At 36.4% G+C, this 25,787-nt stretch overlaps 1 protein-coding gene across 1 annotated transcript in view; it reads right to left on the bottom strand.

Annotated features, from left to right (window-relative positions):
• Nucleotides 1–25,787, bottom strand: part of LOC150088463 (serine/threonine-protein kinase Genghis Khan-like) — a 905,682-nt gene that overhangs the window by 728,635 nt on the left and 151,260 nt on the right. The window contains exons 3-4 of the mRNA XM_090370169.1: nt 20,672–20,755; nt 7,525–7,620 (exon numbers count right to left, since the gene is read on the bottom strand). Of these exons, the coding sequence (XP_090226295.1) occupies nt 7,525–7,620; nt 20,672–20,755 (180 nt within the window). The remainder of the gene's footprint in view (nt 1–7,524; nt 7,621–20,671; nt 20,756–25,787) is intronic.

Here is a 25,787-nt window from a genome sequence, read left to right as displayed (position 1 = left end):
TGTTCCCTTTTCACCTTCCAACAATAATCCTTAAATTTCTTGTATAACACTGGTCAACAAACTTCCTTAATCCCCAAACTTCCTTAATTTTACCATACCAATTTTACCAATAATTCCCAAACTTCCTTAATTTTACTATACACAGATTAGGACAAAAACTAAATTTCAGCATATATAGAAAACCCACTAATAAGGGGATGCTTTTGCATTTCCACAGTTATCATCCCCAACCATACAAACAATTGGTCATGCTGAACCAATTTCTTAAAGCCTTTAAATATTCTTCCACCCAAATTTCTCTAACCACTGAAATAAATGAATTAACTATCAGATTCTCAAATAGGGGTTACCCGCTAACCTATATAAACAAAGTCAAAACAACAGCCCGTGATAAAATAAATAACAACAACCTCGCAACAAACATTGCACAAAAATCTGACAAGACCAAAATACATTTCATCACCATTCCATATGTCGAGTACTGGTACAATAAACTTAATCAAATATGCAAGGGAACCGACATGAAAATCGTAGCAAAACCCATGAACAAAGTATACACATTCTTCAGAAATCGACCTTCAAATGCCACATTCCAATCACAGCATGACCTCGTATACAGCATCCCATGCAAAAATTGCGACGCTGTTTATGTAGGATCTACCATGGGAGTGGCACAGCTTTGAGCAAAACTTCTGTGCGGGCGGGTCGTTCAAATGCATCGGAACTTTCGTTCCACGCAATAAATGAACGACATTCATTCAGCTTTAATGAAACAAAAATTATAAATATTCAACACAACTATCACAAACTACTTATTGCAGAAACCTTAGAGATGAAACTACATGAAACTTTAATCAATATCCGTAGGCCATTCCTATTGTCTGGCAATTGGTCACTTATACGCATACGAGAAGAACAAACACTACAACATAAGACAAAAGTTTCGGATTAATTGTGAGTTGCTCTATTCCTGTGAACATGACGCCTGAAAAGTTCTAGTCTGACTTAAAAATGTAGAGAATAATCCTCCCCCCCCCATATCCAATTTTATTAGACCCCTAAATTTAACTCTAAAGTCCAGCTATAGGACCAAAAGAAATAATCGGTCCATATTTATTAAACAGTTCAGACCTCAAAAATCTAATTTTATGCCAATCCAAGTAATGGTTTCCTTGCTGCCAGAAGTATGGCGTTTGAAGACAGCAGTCCTGAGCGCTCATTGTTGAGACCGCACGGTCTGAACACTACGGTTCTGACAGGGGAGAAGATGTCCCACCTGGTTTACAAAATAGATATCGCCATCCTCAAGAATTATTAGCGAGTTGGACTAGGAGAGTTGGAAAAGAAGCTTCCTATATCTAAAATAAAGGTAATCCCTGTTGATTTATAATATAGGAATTATCGAGCACTTAATAGCTCTCAATTATCAAAAAGTGTAATTACTGAAAAAACATCCATGAGCTGTGCTGGCAGCCTGTCTGCACTCAGAGAATTTCATGCCAGATACAATTACCCCTAGGCGTCTCATTCTCCACTATCTCAAATGTCATCCCACCTAACATTGGCATGTTATTCTGGGACTACTGCTGTCAATATGCAGTGCCTTGCATTTACCAATTTTAAACCTTGACTGCTACTTCTCAGCCCATGTGCCAAATTTATCTGGGTCTTGCTGCAGTGGTGTGCCTTGATTCCTGTCATTAACCACCTTGCCAACCTCTCTATCATCTGCAAAATTAGACAATAAAGCTTGATATGCCATCATCCAATATCATCAATAAATACTGTAAACAGTAATTAGCCCAGGAGTGAACCTGATGGACTCCATTAATAACATTTCCCCAAAAAGAGCAGCATTCATTTATAATCAACCTCTGTTTTCTACCACTCAGGCATCCCTTTATCCATAGCAGTAACTTGCACCTAATGCAACACTACACCAATTTTCACAGCAGTCTTTCATGTTGAACAGTGTCAAAAACTTCACAGAAATCTAAATATATGATATCAAAATTATTATTTGGATCCAAGTCCTTTGTTACTACATCACAGTAGCTAATTAGATTAGTCCAACCTTAGCAAACCTATGCTGTTATTTCCATATAATTCCATTCTTGTTAAGGTGATCCTGCAATAATTCTTTAACCACTGACTGCATTATTTTTTCTGGAACAGAAAGCAGGCTTACAGGTCTATAATTGCTCACATCGTTCTTTCCCCCTCATTTGTATACCTCCAATCTATAGGAATCAAAGGATGCTCTCATAATTGTTACAAAGGGTTTGCTCCCTTTTTTTGCTGTTTCTTTTAATATAACTGAGTAGATTCCATCAGCCTCTTATCTTTTAGTTTATTCTGTGTTAAACAATATAATGTAGTTTCAAACAGCTACAAATTCTTCAACTAAATATGATACGAGCAAATGAAGTGCATAAAGAGGTTTGTTTTCTTTTACAATGCCTTGCATCATTTTACCAATACTAACATACCTAGTGCTCAGTTAATACACACAACGTGTTCTTGGAAAAATGTCCATTAACAAAATGTAAACTAACTAAACGTTAATTTCCACATAAACTCATGTAACTTGTGACGTATGTTCCCAAATATTTGCAAATAATTGATTCTTTATGCATGCATTTTTCATCAATCCATATTTTTGGAAGTCTTTTTCTTCCATTACACCAAGACACACAAAAATGGAAGTAATTCGCTGACTACTCAAACTCATTTTCACATGTTTCATAATTCACTCTTTATCCTTCACTATCATACTTATTGTTGAGGGAGATAACTCTAATTCATAGCCAACAGATGTTATACTTTCACTGCTTTTTGCTCTTATTATTTTAATTTTCTCTTCAAAAGTAATTTTGTCTTTTCTTTTTCATCCCACCAGTTCCAGGAGCATCCTCATTTTGTTTTCTCTTTTCACTCATCTCAACCACTTGGTAAAAATCACTTTTACAAGTTACTGGTAGACTAAAACTAGGAAAACCAAGAACATGCAACCATTACACCAATACTTGACACTGCAAAACAAAACCAAAGACCTTTGTTTTAATTTTTCTTTCAAATATGAAACACTAGTTTTAATCTGATATAAATACATTTTCTGTTTATACTCCAGGACAACTGCAGGAATCAGAGGAGTGTACGATTGAAGTAACTGTTTAAAGGATAGCATTATAGTGTACTGAAGACATAAAACTGTATGCAACTGAGGATATATGTATGTATATCAGACAAAGGGCATCAATATATGGCCTGTGATTATATAGCCATATAGTAATAGGCCAAAAAACAAGCAGAGAAAAAAATGCAAATTATTTGCTTCCCTCCTCACATAGGTAACTATTCAGTTGACCTTTGAATTTATTCAAACTGTCAGCCACTACCTGTGAGGGCAACCTGTTCCAGCAATCAATGACATGCTGCCTAAAAGAAAACTTCCTACAATCTAATCTAAACCTCTTCCCTGTAATTTTAATTTATGCCTCAAGTTCTGGAATTCTCTATAACAGTGAAAATTCTGCCTTAATTCATTTTACTAACCCCTCTCAGAGCCTTACAAACTTCAATCAGATTCACCTCTAAGGTGCCTGGTTGCCAAGCTCTGTAGCCCATATAATCGAAGTCTTTCCTTGTACAGTTGTCATTTTGCCGATCTCACAATGCAAGTTGCTCATCTTTGAAACTTTTCAAGAAGCATGATGTCTTTTTTTTTTTTTTTTTTTTTTGGATTAGGTCTCCATACTTGAACACAGTATCCCAAGTGTAGTCTTACAATTGCCTCATACAGTGGGAATTTCCAAACATGACCTCCATATCTCTACAGAATAAGGTTCAATAAATCATTGATAGGACACCATTGACTTTCCTGGCTGCCTGTTTACACTGCTCAGAAAACTTCATATCTGCCCTTTCTTCTTCTACTGTTTTTAATTCAACTTTACCAAGCATATAATTTATCTTGGGGTTACTATTCCCTAAGACCCTGCATTTTGCTGCATTAAAATATAGCTGCCACTTTTCTGACCGTCCCTTGCAACCTGTTCAAGTCATCCTGAGTGCAGCTTGGTACTGATCATTAACTACTCTACCAATCGTTACGTCATCACCTTCTATCCCTTCATCGATATCAATTATGAAAATGAGGAACAACAGTGTCCAAGAACTGATTCTTGAGGGACCCCACTTCTGGCTTTACACTAATCTGAAGAATATCCTTTAATCATAACCCTCTTTTTTTCTGCCCAGCAATCCAAATTAGAATTTTTCCAGTAATCGCAACATGTTCTAGCTTATACCCTATCCTCTCATGAGGGACGGAGTCAAATGCCTTGCTAGAATCCAGATAAACTATGTTGAAATTGTTCCCTACATCCAGCTTATGAGTAACTGGAACAACTGTGTCAAAGCAGCTTACTAAGTTACTTAAACATGATTTTTCCTTAACAAAACCATGTTGTGTGTTATTCAGAATACCATAGCTATCTAAATGCCCCAGGATTGCACTCTTAATCACTGCTTCTAAGATTTTCCCTAAAGACTAACCAGTCTGTAGTAATCAACTTCACTCTTAGAATCGCCTTTATGCATTAGTTATACATTGGCACTTCTCCAATCCAAAGATACCCTCATAATTAACGTCAACAGTTCAATATGCTCCCAGGTGGCCTCCCTCAAAATTACCAGGTGTATACCATCAACTCCAGGAGCCTTACTTATCTTTATGCTCAAAAGTTTTTCTAATAAACAGTCATCTGTAATTTCAAAATCACTAATTTCATATGACTCAGCCTCACTTGCATAGCCTCTTCTCAGCATGAAAGGTCTTTCATCAGTAAAGGCAGATGCCAAGTACCTGGTTCAATTCATCCAGGGAAAGTCATAGACAACATCAGCTGGTTATCTATGACTTTCCCACACCCAGTGCACATGGGTCCAATCTGATTCACTTTATCCTTCTTTGTCACAAACATGAAAAATTCCTTGTCTCCATTCTCTTCTTTCTTAGCCAGTGCTTTCTCATATGCAGCCTTGACCTCTAAATTTATATGTGGTACTATTACAAATCAACTTGTAGCTGTAGGCTTCAGTACTTTTCATTGCTCTGTAAGTGTTATGCTGTCTTTTCTGCTCTATTTGACTGGCCAGCTCTGCATTTATCCATTTCAGCATCCTCGTCCTGCAATATATTCTTAATGGTATGTATGGGTTCATGGCTTCTATGATTTTTGCTTTAAATGTATTCCACAATTCAAGTGTATTCATCCTCACTCCGTAATCTGCCCAATTAATAAATGCCATATATAGTCTTAAACTGTCAAAGATCCCTGTTCTGAAACTAAATCCCATGCTTTCACCTTTAACTGCTGCAACATCTTTCTTCATCTTCCAACTGATGATTGTGTGACACTACCTGCCAATGATTCTTGTATTTTAAGCCCTGTGATATCATCTAATTCATGAGTAATGATGAAGTCAAGAATATTCTCATCTCTAGTATTATCTCTGGCATGCTGGTACAAATAATAATCATCTAGTTTATTTACAAAAGTTTTCCCCAAAGTTAGTTTCCTTCCCACTTATTCCAATTAAGCTTGGGCAGATTGAAGTCACCCATAATAAGACATTCATACTTTCCTACCCATTCCATTTGCATGTAAAGTCTCTCATCATATTCTTCAGGTCTGCAGATTACTCCCACTCTCATTATATGTTTGCTTCCAACTAACTCACACCACACAGATCCTATGCTCTCAGAATAACTTCAAACTTGGCAAAAGGTCTTTTCGTACTCAGGCTGCTTTTAGGCTGCCATATCATTGGATTACATTAAATGAGTTTTAGGTAATAAATACTACTAATCAATATAACTCTTGCAAGATTTCTCAGGATGGCTTATAGACTTTAAGTCTGATATCTGATATTTATACAGTAAAATCTCATTTCTCTCATGGTGGCTGACCGTACAAGAGTAGGTGTGAAATACACAGGCCAGAAGAAAAAACACTGCAGATGCCAGATCTATGCAACATCATTCTATTGCATTAATAATTTCTGAACACCAATTTATTTCTGTTTTACATTTCCAGACCATACTTAATTTGTTGCTACATATTTGTGTAAAAATCATTCATTTTGGAACATTAAATACCTTCACAGTACAGTACCACTTAGTATGCATTTAGTTTTCAAGGTGATTCAAATGCTTAACTCATGCAAAACTATTTATTATTATTGTTAGTAGTAGTACTGGCAAATGATGCTAGCTAGAAAGCAAGTTTATACAGCATCAGCCAAAAAAATTAAATAAATTAAGCCAATACTTCCCATTTCACCTGCCCATTCCCTCTAACAGTTTATCTAGGTCTTCCTTGAATTTATTCAAACTATCCACCTCCACAACACCAGATGGGAGTTCCAATGATCAACCATCCTCTGGCTAAAGGTAAATTTCCAAACATCCAACTTGCAACCATCTGCTGGCTGAAGGCAAATTTCCAAACATACAACCTGCAACCATCCTTCCTAAATTTGAATTGATGGCCCCCTCATGTGTGTAGCTGAGCAAGAGGACGGATTCCATAAACATTGAGCTTACTCAATTCATTCGCAGCCATAAACACCTCAATTAGATCTCTTCGCAGGTGCCTAGTCTCCAGTTGCTGCAATTTGCAAAACTAAAGCCTTTCCTGGTAAAAATACCCTTTTCTCCGCTGTTGCTCTTCTCTGCACCCATTTCAACAGACCCAGGGTCCTGAGCTGGATATCATCATTCTTCTCTTTATTGGTGATTTCCTCCTACTTCTGATTGTTCTCTCTCTCTCTCTCTCTCTGGCTTCCTTGTACCAATATGGCTAATAATAACAATAAATAATGATAATAAAGGTCGCATACTACCCACTGGGCAAAACTGGCAATACTAGGTCACAGTTTAGCTTAATGCTGCTGGCTATTGCTCTGTGAATACTATAGAAATCACAGAAACTGTATCAACTAGTTAAAAATATTCAAATATGATTTCCAGAAATATTTTTGGATTATTTAGTTAATTAAAAAGGATATATTTTATTTTATTATACAATAGAAAACTCTCCCCAAATTCACAACCATAAAATTAAAATTTTATCTCTGATCATGTGACTGCATTAAATTATACTATTAGTTCACTTGAGTTTGCTGAGTAAAGAACACATACATAATATAAATTATCCCTGAATACTCAAACTGTGCATAACTTTTATAAAATCACAATTTTCAAATATCTGGCACGTGCTACGATCCATAAGGATGTCAGATTTATGAGGTTCTATGAATCCATTTTTCATAAATTCTCACTGAAGTCTTCTTTGCTGATGCCATTCACTACACAACTTTACAGCAATCTAGTTCCTTCTGGTTAAGTTTTTATTTGTCACAATCAATAAATAAACAACAAAACATAACAAACAGATTTATAAACATAAAAGTTAAAAACTTTCAGTCGTGTTTACTCAGTAAGTGATGATTACATACCAAGTTAATTTCATCCTGAAAGGAATAATGAAGGTTGGTGATCCACCTCCTGTCCCCATAAACCAAAACTTCTCGTTCTTCTTGAAAACAAGCAGTCTTTAAAAAAAAAAATGGAAGTTTGTAATTAGTACTTAATTGGATAAAGAACACAGTAACATCTGCTATATACAAGTCCATCTTTTCACTATCACTGATATATCAACAGATGCAAAAAAAAAAGGGTTACACCAATAAATTATACTGAACAAATTTTGGGTCATATCTTGTTACAGGCATGAAAGTAAGTTTACTTTATAGATTTTTGGGTGTAAAAATTTGGGTGTAATAACAGAAATAGTGCTTAAAATGGCAGATTGGCTCTTTTTTTTCGAAAAAAATAGTTTTTTATATTTACACAAGATATTTTTTTATTTATAGAGCAGTAAGATGTAGCTATGAACATACCAGTACCAAACATGGGACCTTTCCCCTTTCGCTTGTATTCAGCTTCAGGAGCATCCCTTTTCACCAGCCAACAATAATTAGCTAACATGGCAGCACTCCATTTGCTTTTGTATCTTTGTTCCATCGCTGCGATGTCTTGATGAAAGCGCTCACCATGTTCATTGCTTATGGCACCACAGTTTGGCAGGAAGAAATCCAGGTGCGAGTGCAAGAAATGCATCTTCAATGACATGTTGCACCTCAGTTTTTTGTAAGAAGTAATAAGATCTTCCACAGGCTGCCTGTAGCTGCCAGCTTTAACATTTCCTAGAAAATCAGTCAAAATATTTCAAAAGGATTTCCACGCTGATTTCTCGCTATCACTAAGGACATATTCCAACTGTTCATCTTTGTACAGTTGTCTTATTTGTGAATCAATGAAAATGCATACCATAATCTTCTCTGTACTAAGTCTTGGGAATTTCTCTTGCAAGTATGTGAATGCAAGGGGCATCCACTTCCAAAGCCTTCGAGAAATCTTTCATGAACCCCAGTTTGATGTGGAGTGGTGGAAGCAAAACTTTGTTTGGATCTACCAGAGGTTCAAATGCTACGTTCTTCATTCCGAGTGTTAATGATTTTCCTTGAGGCCAACTCCTGTTCTTGTAGTGCATACCTTTGGCATGGGTATCCCACTCGCAGAGAAAGCAATAATACTTTGTGTAACCCTTTCATAGCCCTAATAAAATGGTGATTACTTTTAAATCACCGCATATCTGCCACTCATACTTCTGTTAGTGTACACCTAAGAGGATGTTCTCCATGTTTGCATATGTTAATTTTTTGTGGATGGCATACACAAGAGGTACTGAAGACAGTATATTTCTACTGTGTAATAACACAGCATTAAGGCTAACCTTAGAAGCGTCTATAAATAGTCGCCATTCTTCGAGAATGTGCTTCATGTTCATTGCTGCCATTAGACCATCAACATCCTTACAAACAGTGAGTTCACTTCCATTTCATAGAATTTATCACAGTCTTTATTTCGAGTATGAAATGTTGTCACTTTTACAAAATGATCTAGAAGATTCCACTGTTGTATCCTAAAGCTCTGCCTTATTCTTCAGCAGTTTGAGATCCCTGATGAGGTATTTAAGCTCACTTTCTGTGATTTTATGTGGTTCAGTAAGATAAAGGTTTGGACAAAATGGTGGATCTCTTGACGTAGACAGCTGCTGTACTTCTTCGTGTATATCAAGTTGATGTTCATCAGTGTCTTCTTCGTCATCAGAATGTACACAAAAATTGTGGTATGAGTCAGGAATAAGTAGTACTTCACCATGAGACACAGGATGAATTGCAGATGGTACATTTGGTTATATCACTGTCCACTTTTTCTTCATTGTCATCCCTTTTCTAAAAAGAGGCCCAAACAGAAGTAGCAGTCTGTCACGTGATTTGTTGGCTCCCTCCATATCATGGGCACTGCGAAAGGCATAAAAATTGACTTTCAATTCACCCACACATGAACAGGTAGTGCAGCATATGTGTGGAGCCCAGTTATTGTCCTGGTCACCTACTTTACACTCAAAGTACAAGAAGTAGGCCTTTTTTATGGCTCGAGTTAAGGGATGCTTTCTTGAAGCTAACGTGACTCCACATATGTAACAGAAGTCATCCTGACTATTCAAACAATTATGGGGCATATTAATCTTACACGAGACAAATATTGTATAAAAAGTAGGATCTACCTCTGGTAGATTCTACTTTTTATACTGTATTTGTATCTGAGAACTCACTGAGAACAACCATTAACTGACAATAAATCACCCAGCAGTACATAGCTGTATTTGAGGATTACTGCAACAGAGTTGAAGACGTATTTGAGATGACAATTTATCACATGATGCAAAGCGAAGTGACAGTTGTTGATCATGTGATAAGAGTGTGGTGGTACTGAAACTGCAGTGTTGCCATGCATTTTGCCAAGAGCTGTAGTTGATGATGTAGAGTAACTCGCTAATATGAGACCCCAACTGTGATTCAAACACAAGAGCCAATTGAGAAATTTTAATGTGATTTTCTTGTTCAGCAGCACAAAATTAATCAAAATTGGGTATTTTAGTTTTCGTAACATTTTACGTGTTGAACAGCTTTTTATGATATATAAAAGTGATCACTTTCCTCAAAAAAATAATTTTTTTTTAAAATTCAAATTTTATTATTTTAAGAAAGTTACCGAACTGGTTACTAAACAAATTATATAATATTTTAAAAAATAAATTTTTTGTTTATACTCTGGGATGACCAAATGGTCAGAGTAGTTCACAAGATGGAAAAAATACAACAAACAGCACCGTATTTAGCAGTCACTCAAGGCACATGTACTTATGTACCCACAAGCCTGACCACTCGGCTATGGTGGCTAGTAACAAGCTTGGCAAATTCCTTAAAACTGCCTTATAGAAGAGCGCCAGGTTGAGCTTTTTGAGGCCCCAATCCCACCGGGTTACCCTGGCCACTAGAGCAGTGTAGTTTGTGATCCTCTTGCATAGGTTGACAAGATGAGGTAGAAAAGTTAGATTTTTGTCGATGACTACTCCAAGGTATTTCATTTGGGCTTGCGCCATGGATCTTTATCTGTGGTGGTCTGATTGGTGAAAGCATGCCCTTCAGTAATACAGATAGTTTGGGGGGGATAAACACAGACTAATAAAATAGCAATAGCTGCAAGCAGAGGTGAAAGTGAATCTTGAAATGCTACCACTGGAATGAGCAGCAGCCTTAAAAGCAAGGTGTTGGAGATTTCAAGGATGGCTCTGAGTCATCAGCAAACAAGTATATACATGAGCTGTGTTGAGATAACTACAAGTAAGAACAGGTGCATGTATACCAATGCTAGGAGCACAGTAAATAAATTTGATGAATTTGAAGTGCTGGCCGAGACATCAAATGCAGACATTGTTGGGATATCAGAGATGTGGTATCACTTGGATATAAGGGATGCAGAATTAAAATATGGGCAGTACAATGTATACAGATAGGACAGACAGTGGAGGGGGTTATGATCTTAGTTAAGAAACACATAAAATCTAAGACAGTGCAACCAGTTGACATGGGTGGACAGTGCAATGTTGAGTCAGTTTGGTGTGACACACTCCTACTATCATTTTTGCTTTCCTGGTGTTTATGTCAGGCCTAGTGATGCTGTATAGACCTGACTCTGATGAGCCCAAGAAACAACTGTACAGAGAAATAGAGTAGGCCAGTATATCAGAATGTCTTGCAATAGGGGATTATAAATTTCCAGATATTGACCAGAACTTGTGGGCAGGTCTCTCAGACTAGCAAGACTTTTGAGGATTTATTGGACTGTTTTCTACAGCAGCATGTTAGAGGGAGAAATACTCTTGATCTGATTATCAGCAGTGATTATTCATGCGTTAAGAATCCGCAGATAAAATTACCACTAGGTGGCAATGATCACAGTGTATTGATCTGGAATTTACTTAAAGTTGTAACTGCCATCAGGGATAAACAGAAAGGTTTTTTCTTTCGAAAAGTCGACTACAATGGTCTCAGAGAGTTTTTAAATTCTATACAGTGGAACTAACTGATAATGTTACTAACAGCAAATTCTAAATGGAAAGCATTCAAGGAATTAATCATTAGCATAGGCATACAATGCAAGAAAGCAAGCTTATACAGCATCTTGGAAGCTACTAGGCTTTTCATACCAACTAAGAAATACTGTTCAAGGTATAGGCCTAAATGGATGTCAGATGAGCTAATGCACATGTACTTATGCACCCACCCAACCTGTGTGCCATGGAACAATAGTACGCAGCAAGTATACTTCAAGTGTACTGCGGAAAATGCAAATTAAAAAATAATAATAATAAATTCAAGTTTTATAATAAAAATTAATTCAAACAAAAAAAATTTGTTTTTTAACACCGGGCCAATTCGAGCACCTTCCATGATTAGAATTTTATTCCCGTTTTCCACTTCCTACTTGTGTGAAACAAGTTTTCTGCTTTAAAAGAGATTAAACAAAAAAAAAAAAAAAAAAAGAGAAAGAGAAACTAAAGTCAGTAGAAGTTAAGCTGAGATTAAGCCAATCCACAATAAATCCTCATATTAAAAAAAATTGTCTGCCTCCCATCAAATCGAACCATGTCACTGATTAAAATGTTATAATTTTCTTTTAAATTGCATGTACATTCAAAAAATTTCTTTTAAATTCATGTAATTCACATATGTTCAAAAGAGAGATATTAAAAGCATTAGAAACAAATAATAAGTGTAATATTAAACATACTCAACAGAAATAACTTCCCATTTGTGTAGTTTTGAGCAAAATTTTAGCATCTTTAAAAGTGTGACCAGGCAACAAAAAGGTTGAGAAACACTGAACTAATGAGACTTGTGGCAGAGAAGAAAAATGCATGCAATGCATATAAATTATCAGGCAACACAGAAGCCTATGGTAGATATAAGCTAGTCTCTAATTAAGTCACAAAGAAGGTTAGGCAAGTGAAGGCATATTATAAGAAATCTTCGGCAAAGGACGCAAAGAAAAACAGCAGACTTCTTTACTTATGTAAATGCTAGAAGGAAAGGGATGAATCAAATTGATCCACATGATATCAATGGTTTGACTGTTAATGATCCTGCTTGGGTTGCTGACAAACTGAATGAGTATTTTGCATCAACATTCACACAAGAGGAATTCTCTGTTAGAGTTTGATAAATTCTAACAGAGAGCTAAATGGTTTTTTAACAACTGAGAGGAAAGTGGAAGAGAAATAGTTGAAGCTAAACATACGAAAGGTGCCTGTGATCTATCCAGTTATATTAAGTAAGGCAGCAAAGGAAGTAAGCAAACCCTCGGCCATAATTATGAGAGCGTCCTTGGATTCAGAGGAAGTCCATGCTGACTGGAGATGCGCAAATGTATCCCCAATTCACAAGGGGAAGGATCAATGGGTGACATGCATAATTACAGACCTGTTAGTTTAACTTCTGTTCCAGGGAAAATAAAGGATCACTGGTAAAAGAAGTAATGCAGAGTCATCTAGACAACACAGTTATACTCCAAACACAGCATGGGTTTGTTAAGGGAAAATCTTGTCTGACCAATTTGATTGGATACCACAATGTGAAGTGGATACAAAAAAGAAGTGGATACAAAAAATAATTTTGATATCATATACTTAGATTTCACGAAAGCTTTTGATACCATTGCACAGGAAGACTGCTGTACAAATTGGGGCAATGTAGCATTAAGGTCAAGTTGCTGCTATGGAAAAAGGGATGGTTGAGTGGGAAAAGGCAGGGGTGGTGATCAATAGTCACTGCCCTTCATGGACTAATGTTATTGGTGGATTCCTCCAGGGTTTGGTGTTGGGCCCATTGTTGTTTTTTATATTTATCAATGATACTGATGAAGGCACAGATTTAATGTCCAAGTTTGCAGATGATACAAAGGTGGTAGGGTTGTTAATGATAATAATGACAGTATGCTACTGCAACAGGATCTAGAAAATTCAGGCATACAGGCTGAGAAGTGGCAACTGAAGTTTAACATTGACAAATGCAAACTACTGCAATACTGCATATGGGTGGCAAGCTTAAATAACTTCAACGGGTGTGTCAGGGTAAAAAAAAAAAAAAAAAAAAAGATAAACTGCAGCCATTATCAATCCACTGCAGGATGGAAGCCTACTCAATTCATGTTGAGGGAAATGGATCATAATCTGTCACGCTCGTCCAATGCGGGTTGGCAGACTGGCCATATTTAGCAGTCGGAGCTCGAACCCCAGTCTTCTCAAAGAATGTGTGTGCTACTGCACTCCCGCTCCTGACTGCGGAGGCCTCAGGGTAGTTAACTATAAAAGAAAACTGTCTTAAATGTTTATACAGTAATGTCAGGTGTCATTAATAAGATGAGTGAATTCAAACTGCTGGTTAGGATAAGTAACGCTGCCATAATAGGGCTTATGGAAATGTGGTGCCACCACCACATTTTTGGAAATGGGGTATGATGAGTTTCAGTATGGAATATGCAATGTATTTAGGAAGAATAGGACAGATAGAAGGGGTGATGGGGTCATGCTTCTTATCAAAAGCATCCTGAGAATGACAAAAGCTTTCCCGGATTCAGACGTTTTGCATGCTTGTATAGAATCTGTATGGTGTGAGATAGTTGGGAGCAAAGGTATAATAAGAGTGGGAGTAATTTAAAGGCCAAGTGATTGTGAAGTTTATGATGAGAACCTCTACATGCAAATGGAATGGGTAAGTAAGTGTGAATATCTTAGGTAAGGTAAAGAAAACCTGCATGAGAAGCATGCAAAAGTTCGATTAAATTTACCAGTAAAAGTGCTTTGCTGTAACGGCATTTGTATTGTTGCTCGCTCGGTAAACAGACGGTGGGTGTTATCGGTCTGAAGTAGAAGTTGAATCCCATGGGAGCTTGAAACCCTCCCAAAGTGGAGGGGCGTAACCTGACCTTTTTTCTTTAGAATCACTAATCAAATTAACTAATTGAATCACAAACAGAGTCATATTGGAAGTTCTGGCGTTGAAAAAAATATTTGTAATGTAGTTTCACCAGTAAACTTTTTTGAAAATTGCCATGCTTTTCGTGTGGGCTTCCTTTGCCTTTTTTTTTTTCTTAATAAACAATTTATCCACTAGTCCACCAGTGATTCTAAAGAAAAAAAGAGTCAGGTTACCCCCTCCACTTCAGGAGGGTTTCAAACTCCCATGGGATTCAATTTCTACTCCTGAGTGATATAACACACACCTGTATTGTTGCTCACTCTGTTTACCGAGCGAGCAACAATACAAATGTCATTATGGCAAAATACTTTTACCAGTAAATTTCATTGAAACTTTTGCGTGCTTCTTGTGCATGCTTTCTTTACCTTCGCCAATGTCTTATTATGCTGGTGATTTTAATTTACCTCTAATTGATTGGAGCAAACGGGAAGGAAACTCTACAGGCGAGACAAAAAATTTTTTTAATCAACTAGATGATTGTTATTTGTATTAACATGTCACGGAAATTACTAGGGAAAAGAATATTCTACACCTGATCATTACCCATGAACCGGATGATATAATAGTGCTGACAGTACAGGTGGGAAGGAGCAGCAGTGCGTAGCACACGCTTCTTGATTAGACCAGGGTTCGAGCCCGTCACCACCAAATATGCGGAAAGGTCAGGGAATGACCACCGCATATCCCGGAGCAATATGGCCTTAGTTGCTAATACTCCTAAAAACCAAATAACAAACAAACAAGTACAGGAACCAGTAGCAGGAAGTGATCATTAGCATTAGCATTCGTAGAGGCATATGATGCAAGAATGCAAGCTTATGCAGCATCAGCCAAAAAAAAAAAAAAAAACCCTTCCACTTCACCCCTCCATTCGTTCGAAATACCTGTCCAGCTGAGCCTTAAACTAATTTAGGCTATCAACTTCCACAACAAGGGATGGAAGTCTGTTCCAACAACCAACCACCTGCTGGCTAAAGGCAAATTTCCACACATCTATCCTACATCTGTCTTTCCTCAATTTGAATTTATGCCCTCTCAGGTGATTATTCTGAGCAAGAGGCAGTATCCCATCAGCATTGAGCATGCTCAAACCATTCAAGGCTTTATACACCTCTATTAGATCACCTTGCTGGTGCCTAGTCTCCAGACACTGTAATTTGCAAAACTTAAGCCTTTCTTCGTAAGAGCAACCCTTCATTCCGTTCACTAACCTTGTTGCCATTCTCTGTACTCATTCCAGCAGTTCTACATCCTTCTTGAAATGAGGCCTCCAGACCTGTATACAGTACTCAAGGTGTGGCCTGACCATTGCCTTATACAAGGGAATAATCACCTCCCTATCCCTGCTAGAAAAATTCCTGTATATCATTGATAAGACACCATGAGCTACTCTTGCAGCCCGTCTGCACTGCTCAGAAAACTTCATATCTACCTGCATAATTACCCCCAGGTCCTTTTCATTCTCTACCACTGTCAGTGTAGTACCACAGAGTTGATACGTTGCTCTGGGGTTGCTGTTTCCCATATGTAGTACTTTACATTTGTCAATGTTAAACTTCATTTGCCACCTCTCAGCCCATCTGCTCAACCTTTCCAGATCCTGTTGCATCAGCATAGCATCAGTAGCATCCTTAACAACCCTGCCAACCTTTGTATCGTCTGCAAACTTGGACATTAAGCTTGATATACCATCATCAATATTATTTATAAATACAGAAAATAACCATGGACCCAACACTGAACCCTGAGGGATTCCACTAATAACATTAGTCCACAGTGAGCAGTGTCCATTAATTACCACTCTGTGTATTCTGCCACTCAACCATCCCTTTATCCATAGCAACAATGTGACACCAATGCCACACTGCTCCAATTTGTGCAGCAGTCTTCCATGTGCAACAGTATCAAAAGCCTTTCTAAGATCCAAATATATAATATCAAAGTTATTCCCTGCATCCAATTCTTTTGTGACTACAATATAGTATCCAATCAAATTGGTCAAGCAAGACCTTCCCTTAACAAAACCATGCTGTGTCTGAGCTATAACTGAATTCTTGTCAAGATGATCCTGCAGTGCTTCTTTAACCACTGCTTCCATTAATTTTCCTGGAACAGAAGTTAAACTCACAGGTCTATAATTACTTGTGTCAGCCTTTGATCCTCCTTTGTGAATTGGGGTTACATTTGCACATCTCCAGTCTGTGGGTACCTCCCCTGAGTCCAAGGAAGCTCTCATAATTATGGCTAACGGATTGCTTACTTCCTTTGCTGCCTCCTTTAATATAACTGGATAGATCCCATCCACCCCAGGTGCCTTTCTTGTGTTTATCTTCATCAATTTCTCCTCCACTTTACTCTCAATTATTACAAGATCATCTAGCTCATTGCCAGTGTTTACTTCATCTATGGCATTCCCCTTCCTGAATACCTCCTCATGTGTGAATGTAGATGCAAAATATTGATTTAGTTTGTTAGCTACCTGAGCAGGATCATGAACAGTTGAACCATCGATATCAAGTGGACCAATCTGATTCATCCCCTTCCTTCTAGAGTTTACATAAGTAAAGAACTCCTTGCTGTTTTTCTTTGCATCCCTTGCCAAGGATTTCTCGTAATCTGCCTTCGCCTGCCTAACCTCCTTTGTAACTTGGTTACAGATCAACTTATATCTATCATAGGCTTCTGTGTCACAAGGAAGCTCTCATAATTATGGCTAACGGATTGCTTACTTCCTTTGCTGCCTCCTTTAATATAACTGGATAGATCCCATCCACCCCAGGTGCCTTTCTTGTGTTTATCTTCATCAATTTCTCCTCCACTTTACTCTCAATTATTACAAGATCATCTAGCTCATTGCCAGTGTTTACTTCATCTATGGCATTCCCCTTCCTGAATACCTCCTCATGTGTGAATGTAGATGCAAAATATTGATTTAGTTTGTTAGCTACCTGAGCAGGATCATGAACAGTTGAACCATCGATATCAAGTGGACCAATCTGATTCATCCCCTTCCTTCTAGAGTTTACATAAGTAAAGAACTCCTTGCTGTTTTTCTTTGCATCCCTTGCCAAGGATTTCTCGTAATCTGCCTTCGCCTGCCTAACCTCCTTTGTAACTTGGTTACAGATCAACTTATATCTATCATAGGCTTCTGTGTCACATGTTAATTTATATGTATCCCATGCATTTTTCTTCTCTGCCATATGTCTCATTAGTTCATCTGACATCCATTTAGGCCTGAACCTTGAACAATATTTCTTAGTTGGTATGTAAAGCTTAGTAGCTTCCAAGATAAGTTCTTTGAATGCTTCCCATTTTGAGTTTGCTGTTGGTAACATCATCATCAGTTGGTCCCACTGTATAGAATTTAAATACTGTCTCAGACCATCGTAGTCGCCGTTATGAAAGCAATAACCCTTCCCTTTACCCCTGATGGTAGTTACCTCCTTGAGTAAATCCCACTTCAGCAAACTGTGATCACTGCCGCCTAGTGGTTCCTGTATCTGCAGGTTCTTAATGCATGAAGAATCACTACTGATAATCAAATCAAGAGTATTGCTCCCTCTAGTTGCCTCCCGAACATGCTGATTTAGAAAACAATCATCCAATAAATCCAAAAAAGCCTTGCTAGTGTGTGAGTGACCTACCCACAAATTCCAGTCAATATCTGGGAAATTAAAATCCCCCATTATAAGACTCTCTGATTTACTGGCCCACTCTATACAGTTTCTTATTATACTCATCAGAGTCATTAGGCCTATAGCACACTCCTACTCTCAATTTTGATCTCCCAATGCTTATGTCACACCAAACTGACTCGACACTGAACTGTCCAGCGATGTCGACTGGCTTCACTTCCTTGGATTTTATGTGTTTCTTAACTAATAGCATAACCCCTCTCCCTTCCTATCCTGTCTATCCTTTCTGTAGACGTTGTACTCCCCAAATTCCAGTTCTGCATTACTTATATCTGTGTGACACCATGTCTCTGATATCCCAACAATATCCGCCTTTGATGCTTTGAGCAATACCTCAAATTCATTACTAAACTCCTAGCATTGGTGTACACGCAAGTATACATGCACCTGTTCTTTTTCTTAGCTACCCTAACACAACCCATGTGTTTACTTGTACCCCAATGACTCCCAACAGTCTCTGAAATATCCTGCATCTTATTTTCCAAGCTGCTGCTCATTCCAATAGAAGCAGTGCAAGAATCACTTTCACCTCTGCCAGTGGCTACTGTTAATCTATTAGTCCTTGTATCCCCCCAATCTAGCAGTTTTCCAACCCACCTAACATTGCCTCGATAGCATCAGCAAACATTCTTGCACCCTTTCTATTTAAGTGTATCCCATCCCTGTAGAAGCAGTCTCTCCTGTCAACAAGCACAGACCAGGCTGAGAAAAATTGTGCTCCTTGAGCCTTGCAGAATCTTTCCAGGGCTGAATTGATCGACAGGGCTCTCATCATATGCTCCCTCCTATCGTGTCTGGGCAGAATTGCAGACACTTTCAAATTGAACCCTAATTCACGGCTTTTTTTCAACAGTGACCTGTACTTGTTAAGTAATTCCGCCAGTCTCCTACTCTTAATATCATTAGTATGGAGTTCTATCATGGAGTTTTACGCTGGATGGTGAAGAGAGATAGCAGTAGTTAAAGGCAAAGGAATGTGTTATAATTTCAGGAAAGGAAATTATGATGGCTTAAGGTACTACATGTCCTCTATTGACTGGGTAGATATCTCACAGAGAGCGAATACAACTGAATTATGGCATACCTTTAAAACATTAATCACAGAAGCCTTGAATGTGTATATACCATTAAAAAAATACTCCATGAGAAGGATTCCAAGTTGGATGAATAATGAAGATGATTGAGCTGAAATGCATTGAGTAGGTGGATACTGATAAGAAACCACAGATGAGTGCAACCTTATCCAACCAGGTTATTCTTCAGTGAGTTCAAGAGAAAGTTACTCAGAAACTAATAAAAGGAAAAATCTAAATGAGTTTGTGCTAACAAACAGAAGATACCAGAAGCCATTCTTACAACAAGGTGGAAACAGAGAAAGGGGCAAGACAATGAATACAGCCTACTACATCAATGTCAAAACAGCCAAGCATTTTAATGATAGAAGTTCTTTTAAATCATGAAAGAATTAACAAACTATTTTGTTTGTTTTTATGTTTTTCAAATGTTTTATATATTAATACATACATAACTAACTACAAAAATTGACAAATTTGATATGATATACTTTATTCGTTACATTATCATAACTTTTTTTTTTCCCCCGAACAATGCCAAGGTTTCTGACTTGGCATCTGTCCAGTGTTTGCAAAATTTTTTTTCCAAGACTGTTGAATGATATTCAAAAGGTTTACCACTAAGAACTGTGTAAAGAGATGAAAAGACAGAAATAGACTCAGTAGCAAAAGTACCACACTGCCTGCTCTGCCACTGTGAGAAGGAACAATGGCTGGGATATAGTATATGGCTAGGACCCCAAAACAAAATTCCAGCTGTCCCAATAGAAGTTAAACTCACATTATCAAAAAAAAAAAAAAAAAAAATCATGAAAGGTTCAATCACATTTTAAAATAATGATGCTTTTTTTTTTTTTTGCTTTTTTTTTTGAACATTCAGTGTACTCTTCATCATGAACCTGGGTCATTGCAGAGTGGACAAATGATAAACCAGTTCTATTATAAAGACATTCCAATTCAACTGACGAAAAAAGTTAGGAGAAATGTCATCATCAATTCAAAAATGGTAGATGGTTTCCATCATTTTTGAATAGATGATGAGAGAGAGAGAGAGAGAGAGAGAGAGAGAGAGAGAGAGAGAGAGAGAGAGAGAAGTAGAGAAAAAAATGGTCTAAGTACACTGCAAGACAGTTGTAAAACCAATCAGCTAGAAAGATTTCTGTTATGCCATTACAGCCCAGATATAAGAAAAGTAGATATAATGGACTTTTTAATATTATAGTGAAATCCAATGCCCCTTCTCTAGGTCTATGAATGCTACTGGATTTTATAGTAAAAACCTCAGAGGAAAAGAGTATACAGGATTTATTACTCAGTTTTTTATTACAACAAAATCATTCCACTTGTTCAAAATAGCACATAATATTAACATAAAATACATGCCTCTGCTCTCTTCAACATCTCCCACTTGTTCAGGATCTTCATTGCATATACCTTTCCTGTATTTTTCTGTTTTACTACTGCCACCTGTAAAAGAAAGTAGAACCAGATACACCTATTTGCATTTCTTAAAGTAGAGCTTACTGAAGTCAGTGTTCAAATATGTAACAACTGGAGAAACTTATTTCACATGTTAATACAACTTGAACTTCTTTGTATCAAATAATCAAGAGCATAAAAATCAATACCACAGTCACCATAATGTGGAAACACACAACAAAAACAGAATGAGATCCACAAAACAGTATGCTTAATTTGTTTGGAATATGGTATCAACCAGGTGGAATCCAATGAAATCTTATGAATTTGAAAATAAATCTAAAGGAATAAAGAAATATATGGTAAGTGAGTGATATTCCATTAAGTGTTTATAATTACTTTTCCGAAGTAACGATCAATTACAAGATTCCACAACCACCGCTCGCCTCATATATTCCATAATTACGCATCTGTAATTTTTTTTCTGTTTTAAAGGTGGAAATTGTGCGAATATCTACCCTAATATTTCTTGTCATGCTTTATTTGGAATCCTCACTTTTGGTCTATGGCTGGTTCAGATCTGATTACCCAGGATAGTTTTCCCATCCCAGGGAAAATAATGGAGTCACTGATTAAAGAAGTAATTTAGGACCATCTAGACAGAAATCCAGTTATACTGCAGTCACAGCATGAATTTATTAAAAGGAAATCTTGTCTGGCTAATCTGATTGGATATCATGTCATGATACAGTAACAGAAGAACCAGAGGCAACAAACATCGTATAATTGGATTTTAGAAAAGTTTTTACACAGTTGCGCATAAAAGACTACTATACAAATTGGAGCAGTGTGGCATTAGGGAAAGGTGATACTATTGATAAAGGAATGGTCAAGTGGAAGAAGACAGAAAGCACTTAGTAATGGGCACTGCTTTTCGTGGACTAATGTTATTAGTAGATTGTTACTTCGTGGACTAAGGTTATTAGTATTAGCTGCACAGAGTTCACTGCTGGGTCCGTTGCTGTTTTCTATATTTATTAATAATATTGCAGATGGTATATCAGATTTGACATCTAAGTTTGTAGATGACAGAAAAGTTGGAGGATAGTTAATGACAGTAATTAGGGTATGCTAATGCAACAAGATCTAGAAAAATTAGGCAGATGGGCAGCAAAAGTGGCAACTGAAATTTAGCATTAATAAATGCAAGGATTACTGTGACCCATATAGAAAGTACGGTATGTGGGTCGCAGTAATCTCAAAGTAAGGTACAAACTGTTAATCTCAAAGTAAGGTACAAACTGTGTGGTACCACACTCAGTGTAGCAAAAAATGAAAAAGACAGCTCATGGGGATTTTACTGATGATATACAGGAATTTTACTGATGATATGCAGGAATAAAGGAGTGATTATCCCATTGTAAGGCAATGGTTAGGCCACATCTTGAGTACTGAATATAGGTATGGAAGCTTCGTTTTAAGAAGGATGTGGATGTGTTCAGTTCTGCAAACTGTGGCACCTGGAGACTAGGCACCTGCAAGGAGATCTGATTGAGGTGTTTAAAGCTTTAAATAGATTGAGTAAGCTCAATATTGATGGAATCCTTTTTTGCTCAGACTAGGCTCAAGAGGGCATAAATTAAAATTGAGGAAAAATGATTGTAGGATCAATGTGCAGCAAACAAACTTCCATCTGGTGTTGCAGAAGTGGGTAGTTTGAACAAATTCAAGGAATAACTAAAACTATTAGAGGAGATGGACAGGTGATATTGGAAGTTTAATTTTTTTTTTGTTTAGCTGATTCTGTATAAACTTGCTATCTTGCATCATTGTGACTACTAATACTATACCCATCCACTCGAAGTTGTTTAATGCCAACCAATTTAATCAAGGCATGTCTGCACAGTTAAGAAAGATCAATCTAAGCAAGCTTTCTATTCCATCATAGGTTGAAATCATTTTCTGGATTTCTTTTTGTTGAGGGAACAAAGATTTACCAAGCTATTAACTTCAAGATGTTGAAATAACTTATAATACCCAATGTAAATTTGGCAAAAGGTTTCACAGCTATAATGTCCATTTTATTTATAAAGGGGATGTACTGAACTTATGTGTATCTGAATAGAGAATGGAAGAATCTATACTTTCTGTTCATCCATCTCAAAATCCAATACTCAACCAAGCAAAATTTTTAAATGACCATTAAACAGATTCCCTTAAGACAGCAGCATGATCAAGGATTCTGGGATGCCAGCGTATACATATAGAAAACCCACACTGCTCATGATTCTGAACATTATGCTAATTAAAATGAAAATGTGTGGGTTGCAACAAACTCTCAATGTTTCACTGTTACAAACTGAAATATACTTTGAAAATGTCTACCTGAGTGTAAAAGAACCAAAGCAAACAACTATATCATTATGACATATTAAGCTCAGAATGCTATGAACACTATTTTCCTAAAAACGAATACACACAAACACAAAGAAAATTAGCAAATTTAACAACCGTGCTTCACTGTGTTCTGGGCGAAAAGAGTTTATTTGAATTTAGCACTTTACACTTTCTGAAAACATGTTTTTAAATGTTAAGCCTGCCACTTACAAGCACATCTCAGTGTATTTGTAATTAATCAGGGTGCCACTATATCAGCATCAATGAGCACAGTTAAATATTTGCTTATGATGAATAATTTTTTATTCAGAAATTTGGACTAATAGAGGAAAAAGGATCATCTAAATCATGAAAAGCCTTAATTATGGAATATAAAAATATAAATATTTTCAAGTTGTAGTTCACAAAAACAAGCAAAGTTATTTGCAAATCAAACAACTTAAGTTAATTTATCTGGTATTAGGATATAAACATGATGAACAATGGTAAGAAAAAAATTATGAAAATGTTTATATTCAAAAAAAAATTAAAGACAAGTTAAAATCAAACAGAGCATGAATAATAAGTTTTCTTTTATATAATAAATTGTAATTATTGTGTTTAACATTAACAACTAACTTAATTAATTACAGAATTTAATTTAAATTCTGTAAATAATTAAATGTAATGATTTTAATGAAATTTTAATTATACAGGCAAATTTATAAATTTGTCTATAATCCCCCCCCCCACACACACACACTCCCACACACAGATATTTTTCAAGAATCAAAATTTTTCTGTTTAGTTAAAGTGGTATTATTGGTATCTCATAACATTCTTTATTCCTTTCATAGCATAAAATATTTTCAAATTTCTCATAAGAAAATTAACAAAATTAATGAGAGCAGTTTCTGCCTTTGTATTACTTAACCATTTCTTCTTCTTTTTCTTCACTTTCAGATTTTCCTCTTGAATTGCTGTTGCTATTTCTTCTTCCTTCACCAAATTCATCCTCTTCTAGCCCTGTTTCTGAATCTCTCAAATTAATATTCTTTTTCTACTGTTGCTACTCTTGTGCAACACATTTTAGCACTCTTCATCTCTCATTGTATCTTAATCAATGAAACATAGTTATCATTTAACAGCTTTTTCCATGCACTTACTGCTGTACTCTGTTTCCTTCATTCCAACATGCAATCCAGTAATAAAATAGTACTTTTTTCATGCTATAAATATTTTAACATTGGCCACTGTCTTTTCTCCTCTTGTACCCTACTGTTAGAATCTTAAAAAAATAAATAAATAAACATTCTTAAACTATTTCTATCAATAAACAAACATTTACAGCTGGGTATATAGGACCCTAGTCCATTGGTTGAGAGGCAAGAAAAGGAATTTTATACGTCCACTACAGTTTCATAAAAGTTCCTCGGAGGGAAGTGCAGATGTGTTATCTAACAACAACAATGCCTTAATGTTTTCATCTACATTTAGTTTTCTTTTTCAGTGCAAGTTTTGCTCTTTTAGAAATGATTGTGAAACTTTTCTGAAAAAAAACACAGAAATGTACTACAAAATTCTCATTTGGGAAAAATCTCAGTTCAGCATTATAAAAAAAAAGAAGACAATCAAATTTAAAGAATCAAAATTAGTGCGGTTTACTGTATTATTGTTCATAAATATTAATACTATAGTTGTTAATATTTTTAAATTCCAGCACAGCATCCAAGTCAGGACACAAATGGTGATCTTTAACAAAAAACTGTCATTACACTATATAATAAAAGAAAAGTTTATGTTTAACTGTTTCTTATATGCATTTTGTGGGCTAAATCAACAGTCATCAGTTTTTCTCTAGAGTTAAATTTTGGTGGTAATTAAAGGTTTTGTGTTTTTGTGATATTTCTATGCATTACATAAATGCAAACCAAATATTATGATATATATATATATATATATATATATCAGAATCGTTTTGCTGTGCTTATGGATATTATATAGGTCCAAAACAGGTTTTGCATAACAATGCATAAATAACTCTTTTGGAAAAGCCTATGTATGATCATGATTAGAAGAATAGTTTTTTCAACATTAGAAGAATGGTTTTGTTGTAATCATAAGTGCATGCCTTTTTCTATACCTCAGCATAGATACAGAAAGCTCACAAACCATCATAACAATTGCTACTTTTGTAGGGTGGATATATCAAAGTTCAAAATTCTGATGATTAAAAGAATGTAGTGCATCCTGCCATACCATCCTCTATTACTCCAGCGCTCCACAATTAGGATCTGCCAATTCCTGATCCCCCCCCCCCACTTTTCTAGATAAGGTGTGGTGAGGTGGATTCAATTCTGAATTTCTGTCTTCAGAATTGGATGGTGAATCTGGTGAACAGGATAACTGGGATTACATCTCAGAAGCCTGTTCAACCACCCTATTTCCTTAATTAGCACGAATTGGATGATTTAGTGAGGGGCTTTGGTCTAACCAAATCCAATGCAGAATTCCTGATATCTTGCTTAAAAGAGTGGACTCTACTGGGTCTTCCACATACAAGGGGCACACATTTTCAAGTTTCTACACTGTTGCGAATCCAAGTCTATTGTTTTGATTTGATTGGTTTGGTTTATATGAAGAATTTAAATGTGATATCAGTTGTACTCCAGAAGAGTGTCATTTTTTTAATAGACAGTTCATA

This window comes from Mastigoproctus giganteus, chromosome 3 (genome assembly GCF_048544385.1).
Source record: "Mastigoproctus giganteus isolate SK-2022 chromosome 3, ASM4854438v1, whole genome shotgun sequence".
Taxonomy (NCBI): Eukaryota; Metazoa; Arthropoda; class Arachnida; order Uropygi; family Thelyphonidae; genus Mastigoproctus; species Mastigoproctus giganteus.
This window is presented reverse-complemented; position numbering and strand designations above follow the sequence as displayed.